The sequence below is a fragment of the Puma concolor genome, chromosome A1 (assembly GCF_028749965.1).
Source record: "Puma concolor isolate L17-30 chromosome A1, mPumCon1.1.hap2, whole genome shotgun sequence".
NCBI lineage: Eukaryota > Metazoa > Chordata > Mammalia > Carnivora > Felidae > Puma > Puma concolor.
The window spans coordinates 28,745,516-28,761,601 of record NC_141667.1 but is presented as its reverse complement, the minus strand read 5'-3'; the positions used below and the strand labels follow the sequence as shown (position 1 = coordinate 28,761,601).

Genomic DNA, 16,086 nt, shown 5'->3' with positions numbered 1-16,086 from the left:
AATCAGTGGTTGCCATGGCTGAGGTAAGGGACAGAGGAGTAGGTGGGGCACAGAGGATTTAGGGAAGTGAAAATACTACCTATGATACTATAATGGTAGCTATAAGTCATTCCACATTTATCCAAACCCATAGAAGGAAAAACACCAGGAATGAATCCTAATATAAACTACTCACTTCGAGTGAACATGAATCACACAGGTTTATCAGCTGCAACAAATGCACCACTCTGGTAAGGGGAGTGGATAATAGAAGAAGTGATGAATGTGTCAGGGCAGGGGCTAAATGAAAAATCTCTGTGCTTTCTTCTCAATTTTACTGTAAATCTGAAACTGCTTTAAAACATAAAATGTAAAAGAAAATAGGCAGAGATTGAATAACATTTCACCAGTGAAGCTATACAAATGACGAATAAGCAAGTACATGAAAAGATGCTCAACATCATTAGTCATTAGGGAAATGCAAATCAAAATCACACGAGATACTACTTCACACTGACTAGGTAACTATAATAAAAAAGACAGTAACAAATATTGATGAGGTTGTGGAAAAACTGAAACCTTCATCCATTACAAGTGTGAATGTAAATGATACCAGCACTTTGAAAAGCAATACGGGTGTTCCTCAAAATTGTAAACACAATTGTAACCCAACAATTTCACCCCTAGGCATATACCCAAGAGGAATGAAAACATTTCCATGTAAAAACACAGTGTTCACAGCAACACTGTTCATAGTAACCAATAACTCATATCCACCAATTAATGAATTGATAAACAAAATGTGGTATATCCAATTGAAATTATTCAGCAAATAAACAGTAAGTAAGAAGTACTGATACATGCTACAATATGGATAAACCTTGAAAACATGATCAGTCACAAAATATACATATTGTTTGATCCCACTGATACATAAATGTGTGAAATAGGGATATCTATAGAGACAGAAAATAGATTTGTGAGTACCAGGGGCCAGGTGGTTAGTAGCTATGGTTGTGAATGTACTAAACACGTAAATATGCTTAAAACCACTGAATTGTATGCTTTAAACTGGTGAATTACAGTCTGTGGATTATATCTCAATATAGCTGCTAAAAACAAAAAAAATATTACGGGTGTTTTTTTGCCAGGAATCTGTATGTTGCTTTACTTCTCTTAAAAGAGAGAAGCAATGAACAAAATAAGAAGTAGTATGGCCTCAAATTTCAGAAATATAGGAGATCCTAAAATAGGTCCCATCTAGAGAGGGGGTTTTGCTGCAACCATATAACTTTCACTCCTCTGTGCTCCTGGGACAATGAAGCATGCATATTCCAGGAGCCAACAATTTTCATATCAATGGTGTGTTTGGCTGGTTCAGGCTTGGAAGGGATCTTGTGGCTCATGATCCTTTTAAAGTTAACTCTGGGAGCTAAAGCCATCCAAATGCCAAAGGAAATGACCCTTTTTAGAAAGACTCAATCTCACTAACCTGCTTTCTGAAAATTCTGAAAAATCACCCTGAAGTTCGAACTTGTGCAGAATTTCTCCAATTAGATAGCCACTGGAAAATGCCTTTGCAAATGACTTGGGACCTGAATTTTAAAACATAGAGACAGAAATGTAAAGATAATGTTGCATATAGAGCATCATTATATTCATTATGTATAGAGTAAAATTCCATAACTTAAATTCAAAATGCTGTGAAAGTACTTCTAGAAATATCTTTTAATAATCAAATAAAAAGACTGAAGTTTAACAGTAGATGCCTTATAAATATCCCTGAATAAATATAAATCGATACTTGATGACATACGAAATTCTGAAAGAAAACACAACTTTTGATCTAATTAAACAAAATATAACCAATAAAATTTATCGAGACAAACTTAGATCTAAAAGCAAACCTTCAGGACCATCTGGGTGGCTCAGTTGGTTAAGCGTCTGACTCTTAATTTTGGCTCAGGTCATGATCTCACAGTTCCATGCGATCGAGCCCCCAGTTGGGCTCTGCCCTGTGAGCATGGAGCCTGCTTGGGATTCTCTCTCCCTGCCTGTCTCTGTCTCTCTCTCTCTCTGTCTCTCTCTCTCTCTCAATAAATAAACATTTAAAAAATAAAAACAACTTCAATTTATTTTACAAAATTACATTCCAATACCCTTGTTATCAATTCAGGTTATGGACAATGACAGCATATTCTGGCCAAGTGAGCTGCAATCTAACCTTAGTAAACCTTAAGACTTAATTTCAACCTTTTTACAATAGAAATTTTTAAAAAATCATCTATCTGCACCTTCTCAAATAAAGCCTACCAAATACAATCAGGCTTTCCCTTGGTGGTTCCAGAGGTTACTCTGGTCCAGTTGTTATCCTCTGCAATGACACAGATAGCCCAGAGGAAAACAGACTTTGGAGCCAGAGACATCTATGCTGGCATCTTGACTCTGCCCCTGACTAGCTGTGCAACCTCTGGCAAGCTGCTTAACCTCCCTGAGCTCCAGTATCCTTATCTCTAGAACAGAGATAACCGTATCTACATCTCTCTTGAAGAACTATTTTATTATTTTATTATTTTTTGAGAGCCGTTTTAAAGATTAGAGGTAATGTCTGAGGACTGCTTGGCTCTCTGCCTGCCCCATAGTAAGCACATAATGTTCAGGAAAAAATTTTAAGTGTTAATAAAATTTGTTTTTTAAAAAATGTCCTTAGTTTGGGGTCACTTGTATTTTTCTTATGAAGTGAAGGACATTGGGTTACAATGCAGAACTGATACACAAAATAAATTATGTTATCATAGGACAAAGCTATCATCTCTTAAATGATTTCAAAATCCTCCCAAACCCTCAATGTGCTTCTCTCAGGGTCCTTCAGGCAACAGCAGTCAAACACTATATATCACTGCACTACCACAAGCTCCTCCGTACCAGATTGTCCTCTTTTATCTATCTGACTAGTAACGAGGTGGTTAATTGATTTTGAAGAAATAGCATTTCTTCCCGATCTGTAGAAATGATAGTTGATGTGTGGTTGCGGTCGAGTGAGGTGAGTCACAGAGACCTTACTCAGCATACTACACATTATCATAAGGATAAAACTAGCATATCTGACACCAGCCCACAATTTCACCCAAAGCTTATTTTATATTCTTTTTTCTTTAATGTTCATTTATTTTTAAGAGAGAGAGAGAGAGAGCACTAGAGGGAGAGGGGCAGAGAGAGAGGGACACACAGAATCTGAAGCAGGCTTCAGGCTCTGAAGCTGTCAGCAGAGAGCATGGTGGGGGGCTTGAACTCACAAACCCTGAGATCATGACCTGAGCAGAAGTGGGAAGCTTAACCAATTAAGCCACCCAGGCGCCCCCAAAATGGCTACTTATTTATTTTGAGACAGAGAGAGAGTAGGGGAGGGGCAAAGAGAGAGGGAGACACAGAATCCAAAGCAGGCTCCAGGCTCTGAGCTGTCAGCACAGAGCCCGACGTGGAGCTCGAACTCACAAACCGTGAGGTCATGACCTGAGCCGAAGTCAGACATTTAACTGAGTCACCAAGGTGCCCCAAAATATTTTATATTCTTAACAATACCCCAATCCTTAGGTTGAATCAATATATAATAAAGTAGTTTAAAATGGTATCAATTATGCCCATTGATTCTGTTTACTTAGGGCCAACTCCAGAACCATCTAGCATCAGAATCTATTGACCGTGTCTCTTGGCATCATACAGAAGTAGTATTTGAAGCAACTGAAATCCAAATGGCTTTTCACCTCCAAAGGGAGGAGATGTGCTATCTCCTCCTCCTGAGTCACTGCTGCTTTCTCCTTCCCTCAAAGACCTGACACTGTTGGCCACCAATGCTGTTACCTGGTCTTGGCTGCCATCATCATCCTCACCGTGCCATCTGGGCTGCTCTGGCTGTGCCTTGCACCTCTCTGTCTGTTGCTTTCTTCTTCCTGGGTTGTTGTTTTGTTTTGGTTTGTTTTGGTTTGTTTTGGTGTGGTTTTGCCCTTCTCTCTTCCCTGGCCCATCCTTAGTCTCCTCTTTTCTGAGGGGTCATCTGACATACAACTATTGTCAGACAATGGATTTCTACTAATAATCTAAAGACTGTTTATTGCTTTGCATTCTGAAGCTGTTGTTATGTCACCATCAGGTAGTTCCAGTCCCCTCTCCCTTCCCCTGGAATTTGCACTATGTCTGTTGTTTGTTTGATTGAATACCTGAAGTGCAGCCCAGGAATAAGGGGGAGGGGGGCGACATCTGTATCCTGTTCTAGGGAACATCTGTATCCTACAGTGTCACCCTCAGTGACGAATGGCCTTTAGTAAACTGTTTGCTACAAAAGGGTCACAGAAAAATAAAGTCATAGTCCACTTCCTTTAAAATGCATGACATATTAAGAAGGCAATTGTTAGGAGTAAAATAGAGGCATTTATGGATATAAAGGGCAAAGAACAGTAAACACTTATTATTTCATTGTCAAATAGTTCACTACAAGTAAACACATACAGAAACATGTCTGCAGCTTTGTATGCATAGGACACTTCAGCTTTACTGTGTGCTAAATAAGCAGAAAAGCGAACAGTGAGTGAAGAACGATAGCAAGTGGAAAAACATGTAGAAAAAATAAAAGAAGAAAAAAAGATGAATACATGCAAGAAATTAGAGAGGAAAGAAGATAATGAAGAAAAGTATACAAGCTAGGAATACATAGATTAAAAAGTATGAGAAGACAGGTAAGAGGCCAGAGAGAGAGAGAAAGGGAGAAGACTGTGGGGAAAGAAACAAGAAGGATAAAAAGAAAAAAGCAAAGGAAAGCTTATTTTTTTCCCTTTACTTCATTATATTTTTCTTCCCACCAAATGTTGCTGAATCCCATGATGAATTTCATGACGGCCACCTCTATAAGTTAATTTGCAATAAAAATTGGAATTTCCTATGGGAAAGAAGAGACAGGTTGGCTCCAGGACAAGAACAATGAATAATATGAGAAATAAACAAACTGTGGAGCCCAGTGATATTCTTCATCCTGAGTTCTGACATAATTTACATCTGGGATCAGGTCATTCAGCAACAAATGACGTAAGTTACATCTGGGTTGAAGGTCATTCTGCAATAACTCAACCTGGCCTCCAAACTTCCAAACTACACGCCTGATCCCTATCACCACACTTTTCTTTTGCTGCAGTCTTTGATGTGGGCCTTTGTGGAAGGTCTAGAAGAGGCAGGATTCAGCAGATGAAATGACCCATGTGCTTCCCACCAAAATGGCTCTGAGCCAGCTGGAGAAAGCACATAAAGGAGATAAGCCTTCTATATTCCAAAATGGTTAAGAGGAGAGCATAGTCTCTGGGGAAACATTCTCCTGGTTTGACTCCTTGCTCATTTATAAGGCACCAGACTTTGGGCAATTATAAATGTCTCAGTTTCTTGTCTTTAAAAGAGGAAGAGTGATGGCTTCTACGCCATAAGAGTTAGTTTGAGAATTAAATGAGATATTGCATGTAAATGCTTTGCATAATTCCTAGCATATAATAAGTGTTCAGCGACATTTTTTATTATTATTATCACTGCTTCCTAATTTAAGATAACAGGTCATATTAATTACAGGTCATATAATTCAAGAGTTCAATGACTACAGTACAAACATCCTTATTTAAAAAGTAATTCAATATTCAGAGAGCAAATACTTGACATTGTCCCACCAGAAGCACGTGTAATCAAACACAGTTGATCCCTACAGTAAAACACTTCAATGGGAGAATTAAAAATTAAACATGGCATTGCAACATTTCTGGTCAAGTTTTGCCACCCAATGGATAAAGAGATACTTGAATTTTAGAATCGTGAAAAAGGGTCTGTAGACCTATACATTCTATGCTCAGTGGTCTTCACTCTACCTTTACTAGAAGAGCAAAGACCTAGTCTGCATATCAGCCACATTTTAAAAGCCAAGCAAATTTACTTTCATTTAAGAGAGAGAAAAGCAGCTGCTGATGACTTGGAATTGACCTAGCCCCATCAGGCCTTGGTGTTCCTAGGAATTGGCCTAGCACTCACAGCTAGTCCTTGGCATTCTCCTGCCAAACAATCAATTTCACAGCACACCAACACCAGACAAGGCCACTCTGTGACCCTGATAGATCAAGACAAAAACAAAATTCCTTTGTAATCTTCTGTGTATTCAGACCAAAACAATATTGTCCAAAACACAAAAAATGACCCCAAATCTCCTTATTCTGGCCAATATGTTTTCTGCTTTTTTACCAATAAAATCTTTGTCTTGGTTTATCCTCTCCAGTTCCTAGATAAGATTTATTAAGATATCCAGTCATAGAGTTGCCTATGCTTCTTGACAGGATCTAATTCAGAGCAAAGCACTGCTTCCTTGAACTCTTCTCAATAAATACCTAACACAAACCCAGAAGCTTTAAGTCCTTTCTAACACCTTCTTACTGAATGACCCACAGTTCCCCATGGTATGTGTTTTCTCTTGTTGGCTACAAGTCAATAAACCCAACTTTGTTCAACTATAGGTATGTATCCTGTGGTCTTTGACTGGCAGATATTGACAGCTTATTTTCTTCCAGTATAACAAGAAGATGATCAAGCCTTTCCTTTGAAGACTTTATCATAATTCTCAAGATTTTCTATCTGAAACAAATTCTCTATATCATTCTAATCTTCTTTGATGGTTTAAATATTAGGTGGCATTCTTTTCTTGGAACTTTATATCTTGAAAATTTTGACATTGTTTTATACGACAGCCTTCAGCTATCAGACTTGGTGTCTCAATTTCCAGCCAATGGAAGCCAAATTTTAACCAAGGAAAATGCTGCTGAGCTGGCCAGGAAATATCAAAATCTGTCGTATTACAAGAGATACAGTATATTTCCCAAGTACCCTAAGGAATGAAGTATGAAAAAATGTGTGGTTTAATGACACCAGGTTAAAAGTGGAATGAAACTGCTGAAAATAATCAATGGTAGCGAAATTATGGAAAGAGACCAATTTCCATCAACTAATGAATAGATAAAGAAGCTGTGGTATATATATATACATGTATATATATATACACATATATATATGTATATATATATATACATGTATATATATATATACATGTATATATATATGTACATACACATATATATACACATATATGTATATATATGTGTGTATATATATATATATATCTCATATGTGGTGTGTGTGTGTGTGTGTATATCAGGATCCAATTATATATGTGTGTGTATATATGTATGTATATATATGTATATATACGTATACATATACATATACACAATGGAATATTAATCAGAGATCAAAAAGAATGAAATCTTGCATTTGCAACAAAGTGGATGGAACTAGAGTGTATTATGCTAAGCAAAGTAAGTCAGTCAGAGAAAGGCAAATACCACATGATTTCACTCATATGTGGAATTTAAGAAACATAACTGATGAACATGGGCGAAGGGAAGGAAAAATAAGATAGAAACAGAGAGGGAGGCAAACCATAAGAGACTTTTAAATATAGAGAACAAACTGAGGGTTGCTGGAGTAGGGGGGATGGGCTAAATGGGGGATGGACATTAAGAAGGGCACTTGTTAGGGGTGCCTGGGCAGCTCAGTCAGTTGGGTGTCCAACTTCAGCTCAGGTCATGATCTCACAGCTGTGTTCACAGCTCAGAGCCTGGAGCCTGCTTCAGATTCTGTGTCTTCCTCTCTCTGACCCTCCTTGGCTCACATTCTGTCTCTGTCTCTCTCAAAAATAAATAAACATTAAATTTTTTTTTTTTAAATAAAGAAGGGCACTTGTTGGGATGAGCACTAGGTGTTATATGGAAGTGATGAATCATTGGGTTCTACTCCTGAAACAAATACTATGCGGTATGTTAACTAACTTGAAATTAAATAAATGAGTAAATAAAAATAAGCAGAACCTCTGAAATCACAAAGATGAGGATTAAAGTACCCAGGGTTCTCAAGATGAACAAATCCATAAAGTTCAGCCTAAAACATACTTTTGCCTCACTCATAGACTCTCATGTAATAAACAATTAGTTTCTAGGTGCCTATTATGTGACAGGTGCTATCATAGGTGCTATCCTAAAGTAAAGGACATAAAACAGTTGAAATAATATTTATTGAATATCTAGATCTAGTGTAGATGTTAGGCACTGTGGTAGGTGTTCTCCATTTCCAATCTCATTTCATATCCTTCCAAATATAGAGTTGTTTTTTGTTTTTTGTTTTTTTTTTTTTACCATTTCTTTCAGTCGAAGTTTGGTTACATATGTTACATAGTGATTTGACAACTCTATACCTTATGCTGTGATCACCCTAAGTGTAGCTACCATCTGTCACCACACAACACTATTCAATACCACTGACTGTACTGCCTATGCTACACCTTTCATCCCCATATCTCACTCATTCCATCACTGGAACTAGCACACTTACTATTCTTACTTCTCAGAACTTAAAATTGGGACCTAGAGATTATTTATGCTTCAGATACTACAAAGTTGATAGAGAAACTTAACTTTCCCAAGTGCAATTTTCTCTTTATTGCACCTCTGCTACCCCTGATAACAATGTTTAAGATTATTGAACAAATGCCTGGGTGGCTCAGTTGGCTAATGGTCTGACTCTTGATTTTGGCTCAGGTCGTGATCTCATGGTTGGTGAGATCCAGCCTTGCATGGGGCTCTGTGCAGGCAGCATGGAGCCTGCATGGGATTTTCTTTCTCTTTCTCTCTCTCTCTCTCTCTCTCTCTCTCTCTCTCCCCCCCCCCCCCATCCTTGGCTCATGTGCATGCATTCTCTCTCTCTCTCTCAAAATAAATAAACATTAAAAATTTTTAAGATTGAAACAATTAAAATATGCATAGTAAGGTATTTACATTTTCAATATAACCACACCCAGAAACCAAAAGAATACAGACTACTAGTATATACTCATGTTTACAAAAGATCTGATCTGTAACACAGAATTCAAAGGCTTCTACTCATTTATGGAGAATGTTACATTACAATGCTAGTTTCCTCATATGATGAATTCATAAGAGTTTTGTAAAACAGAAGCAATGCTTATTCTTGAAAATAAGTGAGAACTCCTAAAGAATTTTACAGCAAATCTTTTAGTAACATTACATTATTTTTCATTATAGAAACAACTGCATGAAAACAACTGCTTGAATTTCAGATGTAATTTTGTGTCGAGCAACTTTTTGTATTCCAAGGCATTTTAACATATACATCGAAGTGTTATTCTCTGGGAGAAATGGTCTTGTTAAATTAAACTCACTGGAGATCTTTAGCTTTGGCAACAAAGCTTTGAATCTTCATATATTAAGGCTAATCAAATCTCTGGTGACTCCCAGAAACCTCATTAAATGGAGGGAGACTATTCTCGATTGAGGATCATTGGAATTTATTTTCTTGACTGCTGATTCTCAGGGTAGTCCTGGCAATACAAAATTCAATATAGTATGCTTTATCCAAATTGACTTCTACCTTTCAAAATAATGCGGAAATCAATCGCCTTTGGCTGTGTTGCCAACAACTGAACCATTATTTAACCTCATGAAGGCAGCAAATGCACTCACTTGGCATTCTCATTGTTTTCTTTGTCCTAGCAAACAATGTATGGATTGTCCCACTTCTCTCTCTCTTTTTTTTAATGTTTATTTATTTCGAGGGAGAAGGAGAGCACAAGCATACAAGCTCACAAGCAGGGGACAGGCAGAGACAGAGAATCCCAAGCAGGCTCCAAGCTACCAGCCCAGAGCCCAACAGAGGGCTCAATCTCAGGAACCATGAGATCATTACCTGAGCCAAAATCAAGAGTCAGCCAGCCACTTAACCAAATGAGCCACCCAGGTGCCCCTGAACTAAACCACTTCTTTTGAAAAATTTTTTTAATGTTTATTTATTTTTGAGAGAGAGAGAGAGAGTGGGGGAGGAGCAGAGAGAGAGGGAGACACAGAATCCAAAGTAGGCTCCAGGCTCTGAGCTGTCAGCACAGAGCCCAACACGGGGCTCAAACTCCCTGACCACAAGATCATGACCTGAGCTGAAGTTGAACATTTAACCGACTGAGCCACTCAGGCGCCCCTAAACTGAACCACTTCTAAACAAACACTGATAAATCCACCTTTGCCATTTACCTATCTAGGGAATTAGGTTATACCTTGTGAAGTTACAACATGCCTGGGTGGTTGAATTTGGGTACTTCTTATAATTTCAAACTGAGCAGTAATCCTTATAAAAGGAGCTCAAATGAATACTCTTGGGAGAGTTGTGTTTTTTAAAAAATATATATCCCCTAACTAAATTGCAATATACAATATAGTGCCTAAGAGAACAAGTCAAGGATCTAGCCTTGTGACCACTAGCTGTGTGACCCTGAACAAATTACCAAGCTTCTCAGCTTCTTTTACTCATGTTTACAGCTGTAACAATGTCTCTTAGGGCCCCTTCTTCTTTTTTGTTTTTTTTAGAATTTAAAAGAACAAAACAAAACAAAACCCCTATGTAAAGGGCTTAGCACAGCATCTGGTACAAGTGTCTAATAATATTTTCATGTATTATTTTTTATCCTTCTTTCATTTATAAAACTCATTTAAGAAAATAATTCATATGTAACCCCCCCATTCTACTTTATTATAGATCCTTACTCATTTCAATTAAAAGATGTTAAACATCGTTTTCTCCTTTTTTTTCATGTGAAGCTTCATCTTCTTTTTCGATTTTCTATTTGTAATGTTATGTTGAATGTTCCTTTCAAATTATGAAGGTAATACAAGCAATAAGCCAACTAATGCAGATGTATAAAGAAAAGCCAGCAATCTTCTCCTTTCCCAGGGTAACCAATATCTACACACTATTTTACATCCTTCCACACTTTTCTCTCTGCTTATACAAACAATATGAAGATTCAAGCATATGTCAATAGCCTCGTACATGGCTCTCCACACATTCTTCTATGCTCAAAACAGCTATATATACACACACATAAGTATGTTTGTGTATATATATTTCCTAGTTGGTACAAAAATGCAGTTATACTCCTCACATAAGCTATAACTTTTATGTTTTACTTGACAAAAATACATGAATATCCTTTAGGTCAAAAGTTATAGCATTAACTCATTTTTTCTAATAACTGCATAACAATCTGTAGCATGAATATAAAATCATTTATCCAAGTATTCTATTCTTGAAGGATATTCAGATTGTTTCCCATTTTTTCATTTTGTCCCTACAAGCCATGTAGCAATAAACATCCTTGTTCAAATATCCTGACATACTGGTGATTTTATTTTTGTATGATAGTTTCTGAAGAGTGAGATGGAGCATTTATCACGCCCCAAGTATTATTCTAATATATTTACTATTTATTACTACATTTACATTTATTATCTCATTTAATCTTGACACGACTTGATGAGATAGTGTATTACTCCTATTTTGAGTATCATGAAATTTAGGTAAATAAATTGCCCAAGGTCACCAGCTAGTGGTGGCTAAGTGATTTCGACCCAGGCAGTCTGGCTTCCAAGTCCTTGCTCTTAACACAACCCTTATCTAGAAAATTGCTCTATTACTTTCTCCAGAGGTTGTAGCCACTTACTGTATTTCCATGATAGTTCCTATAAACCATGCCAAGCCTTAAACTACACACCATAAAAGGGCTTCTCTAATGGCTGGAATCGACAACTGGCAGTGTGCTTCCTCAGATGCCCAGATTCTATCTTGCTTCCAAACACATTTGAATGTGCTTCCTATACTCTCAAAAGCCTTTTACAATGTGGAATTTGGTTACATCAGTCTCTTTAGGCTTCAGTTAGTGGTTAGGATCAAGAAATAAACATGTATTCCTAATGAATGGGATGCGGAATACTGCAGCTGTCTCCCTAACAACTTCAGGGAAGCAGACATCTGGAATTTTCCATTCATAGTTTATGTTGCTAACATGCTCCCTTAAAACCCCTCCCATCTTTTCACCTTCACAGAAAGAAGTAATTCTTCCTTTCCCTCTCAACGCCCAAATTCCAAAACGGATTACAATTACAACTACTACAATTATAATGGCATACTACTATTACTATGTTTCTTATTAATTTTACTTACTTTCCTCAAAAGTGTTTCAACATGCAAGAGCCCTGGGGATTTGAGCAAAGGGTGTGCGTTTTACAACTCAAGTAAATGAACCAAATTAAATTCAGCAATCTGTAGCTGCTTTTCTGTGGAAGAGTATAACTTAAGGGAATTATAATGCAATTTGGCTCCTATGGTAAGAAAGGAATAAGAAAACTGCTAAGCATTGTCCTGAGATCAGCAGCACATTTTAGGTGCGAAACAGGGACAAAATGGGACGGATGATCATAGAATCCTGGGAAAGAACTGATAGCAGTTCCCAGGGAGTATGTGGGTCTTGGTTCAGCAAAGAAAGAGTCTAGGGTTTAAGCTTTAAGAAATGCAACCGGGGGGCGCCTGGGTGGCGCAGTCGGTTAAGCGTCCGACTTCAGCCAGGTCACGATCTCGCGGTCCGGGAGTTCGAGCCCCGCGTCAGGCTCTGGGCTGATGGCTCGGAGCCTGGAGCCTGTTTCCGATTCTGTGTCTCCCTCTCTCTCTGCCCCTCCCCCGTTCATGCTCTGTCTCTCTCTGTCCAAAAATAAATAAATGTTGAAAAAAAAAAATAAAAAAAATAAAAAGAAATGCAACCGGAAGTGCACCAATGGTAAAGAGCCTAAGGCTGATAATAAATGTTTTGTTGCGGCAGAAACACTCCTGATCTAGCAAATTCCACGGCTGACCTAAGGTCGGGTTGGCACTATTGCCCTTCTGGTAGCAACGCGGCATTATGCGAGGGCGCCGCTGTGAAAACAGACGGAAACGATTTGGGCTGAAAACCTCTTGCCTTGAGCAAAAACCATACCAGCTGGAAAACGAAGTGCTGAAGAAACAACAGAAAGAAGCGGAGGTGGAGCATAGCCGCTATGTCGGAATTCCGCGGCTGTCCTAGAAATTGCCTGCATGTACAAGTGCCTCTGTTGGTGTGGGAGTTAGAAATTTTGGATGGCAACTTCATGGCTGGGATAAAAAGTTTAGTGAGTAAAGTCAGCTTTAGTCAAGAGTGAAGAGTGGTCAGAAATAGCTAATGTGTGTAACTGTTGAGCTAAAACTGCTACAGCTGGTAATTGTTTACCTGGTCTGCATTAACTCTTTTCGCACAGCACCCCCCCCCCCCCCCCCCGCTAGGTAGTTGGGTATGGAAAGTATTGTCGGATTTTACACTGGAGGAAACACTCAGAAAAGGCTTTGGAACTTGTCCAGGGGCACACATCTAGTACAGCCCTAGCTGGCCTGAAGGCTTCCTTATTGCATTGGCTTGCCAGCACAGGAGTCTAAAGGATTCGAAGGGAGTAATGTCAGGGCCAGACTGTAGAGTTCAGCAAATTCTTCTCTTCATAGGAACAAAGGAGACCTCCAAAAACTGTGCTTAGAAGGGCACAGTAGGTTACAAACTGTGGGGTCGGGCCCACCATGACGATGGGTAACTCGGGAGCTGCAGAATGGGAATGGGAGAAGCTCAAGTGAGCTGGACTGGGGCCATCGGACCCGCCAGGGGTGCTGCTGGGGGCCCCGCAGGCGCCTGGACTCCGCAGCTCGCGCCTTCCCCGCCACCTTCCATCAGCACGCCGAGCTCGGGGCCCTTAGCCCCCCGCTGGTCCCTAGCCCGCTCTCCCCGGGCTGTGTCACTCACTCACGGTCTGGGACACCTTCAAATCTTGGTTGAGCCACTGGCACAGGATCTCCGACATGGCTCGGCCTGCGCCTCTTAACAACACGCAAGGGTAGGAACGCGCGGGAAATCCAGGCTCCGGCCCCGCGTCCTCTTGTTGCCACGGGCAACTCGTTGCTAAGGAAGCGTATCCAGGTCGGAGCTTGGGCAAAGGCTGGGGCAAGAGGGGCGCCAGAGTCCAGCCGCGCAGGACGGAAAACCGTGGCCCGCCCCCTGCCGGCGGGTAAGGCCGGGACGCACGCAGGCGCCGGGGGCTCTGCGGTGGCGGTGGCAGAGACGGCGGGGGTCCTGGGAGAGGGGCTGAGCGGTGGGAGAGGAATGGGTGGGCAGAGGGAGCGACGCAGGAGGTCATGGCAGAGCGAGGGCTTCTTGGACGAGCAGAAAGAGAGAGAAAGAGTCTTGACTGAAGGGGAATTACTTTTCTTCCAAATTGTCTTTTAAAAAAAAACCTATAGAAGCTCGTGCTCTAATGACAGCCATTTATTCATTGATTTACAAATTGCTAGGTTTAAAGGCTAGCTATATTGTGTGGTTACCTTGGCAAGAACAGAATGTGTCTTATGCATGGTTTGATCCCAGAGCTGTTACGGGGCCTAACACTCAGCAATCACTAGGTAATTTTTGTTGTTAGCCGACTAACAATTAGGGAATTCCTATCTCTATGTTGTTTTGAGAGGTGAATATTTAATGAGCTTGTTTTCTGGTCAGTTTTGCCTTCCAGGTAATTATTTTACAATTGTATTTTGACAAAGACTCTTCCCTTGAGCAAACCTGAGTCAGGTTCCTCTGAGTTCTCTTCTCCCAGAGGCACAGAACTTGAGTTCCTTCCTTAGCCCCTTATCCAGTTTTGGCAAGAATCCTGCTGGGTCTGTTTAGGGAAAATCCCTCACCCTTTATATCTGATCAAATTCTGGATTCCTCACCTTTGATATCTCCTACCCCTTGGCTGGCCTTCTGCAAGAATCCTTCAAGTCAGTTTAGCCAGAAACCCCTGTCCCTGATGTTTCCTTTTAAAAATTTTCCATCTACAGACCCTAACTCTGCTGCTCAGCTGTAAATTCCCACCTTTCCTTGTTGTGTTCACAGTGGTGCCCCAACTCTCTCCCCTGCCTGTAAAACCCGATCGCAATGGTTGCTTGAATAAAGTCTTCTTTACTGTCTTTAACAAAGGTGAGAAAAATTTTCCTTTAATGATTTACTTATTTTTGAGAGTGAGAGAGAGCAAGTGGAGGAGGGAGAGAGAGAGAGAGAGAGAGAGAGAGAGAGAGAGAGAGAGAGAATCCCAAGCAGGCTCTGCACTGTCAGCACAGAGCCCTAGGTGGGGCTCAATCTCAGGAACCATGAGATCATGACCTGAGCAGGTATCAGGAGTCAGCTGCTCAACCCACTGAGCCACCCAGGAGCTCCAATGATTTCTAAAAGTTTCGATGGAGTCATAGAAATAATTATGTACATTTGTATTATGTATACTTAATCTCATGTGTATGACAATAATATATATAATAATGTATTTGTATATGTCACAAAGACAAAGAATTGCCCCCTAAAAGGCCTGGATACATCAAATTATGATTCTTTTCAACTGTATGCACAATAACAGTGATATCCTACTAGAATAAATATCTCTTAAAATTACTCTGAAATTGATCTGTGTGACCTGATAGGCTAACAGTTTAGTACCATTTCACTTTACTTAACTTTTAAATTATTTTTTTTATTTTTTTTAATGTTTATTTATTTTTGAGACAGAGAGAGATAGAGCATGAATGGGGGAGGGTCAGAGAGAGAGGGAGACACAGAATCTGAAGCAGGCTCCAGGCCCTGAGCTGCCAGCACAGAGCCTGATGCGGGGCTCAAACTCACGGACCATGAGATCATGACCTGAGCTGAAGTCAGACGCTTAACCGACTGAGCCACCCAGGCACCCCTTAAATTATTTTTAGTGTTTGTTTATTTTTGAGAGAGAGAGAGAGAGAGAGAGCGGGGGAGAGGCAGAGAGAGAGGGAGACACAGAATCTGAAGTAGAATCCAGGCTCTGAGCTGTCAGCACAGAGCCAAACTCGGGGCTCAAACTCACGGACTGCGACATCATGACCTGAGCCAAAGTCGGATGCTTAACCAACTGAGCCTTCCAGGCGCCCCATCACTTTACTTTGCTTTTAAATCTCCCATCCCATGAGTTTCCTCACACCCAACACAGCAGACATGACTGCAGTGGAAGTTCTGAGGGAGATTTATTGCCAACAGAATTGGGACCTAATACATTTGATATGTCTCACCTTAGAGTTATCCAAATT

General features: G+C 39.9%; 1 protein-coding gene across 1 annotated transcript in view; it reads right to left on the bottom strand.

Annotated features, from left to right (window-relative positions):
• The window catches only part of SPEF2 (sperm flagellar and cilia associated 2), a 150,302-nt gene extending 136,419 nt beyond the window's left edge, over positions 1–13,883 (bottom strand). The window contains exons 1-2 of the mRNA XM_025923764.2: positions 13,751–13,883; positions 1,472–1,574 (exon numbers count right to left, since the gene is read on the bottom strand). Of these exons, the coding sequence (XP_025779549.2) occupies positions 1,472–1,574; positions 13,751–13,808 (161 nt within the window). The 5' untranslated portion in view covers positions 13,809–13,883. The remainder of the gene's footprint in view (positions 1–1,471; positions 1,575–13,750) is intronic.
• Between the last annotated feature and the right edge of the window lie 2,203 nt (positions 13,884–16,086).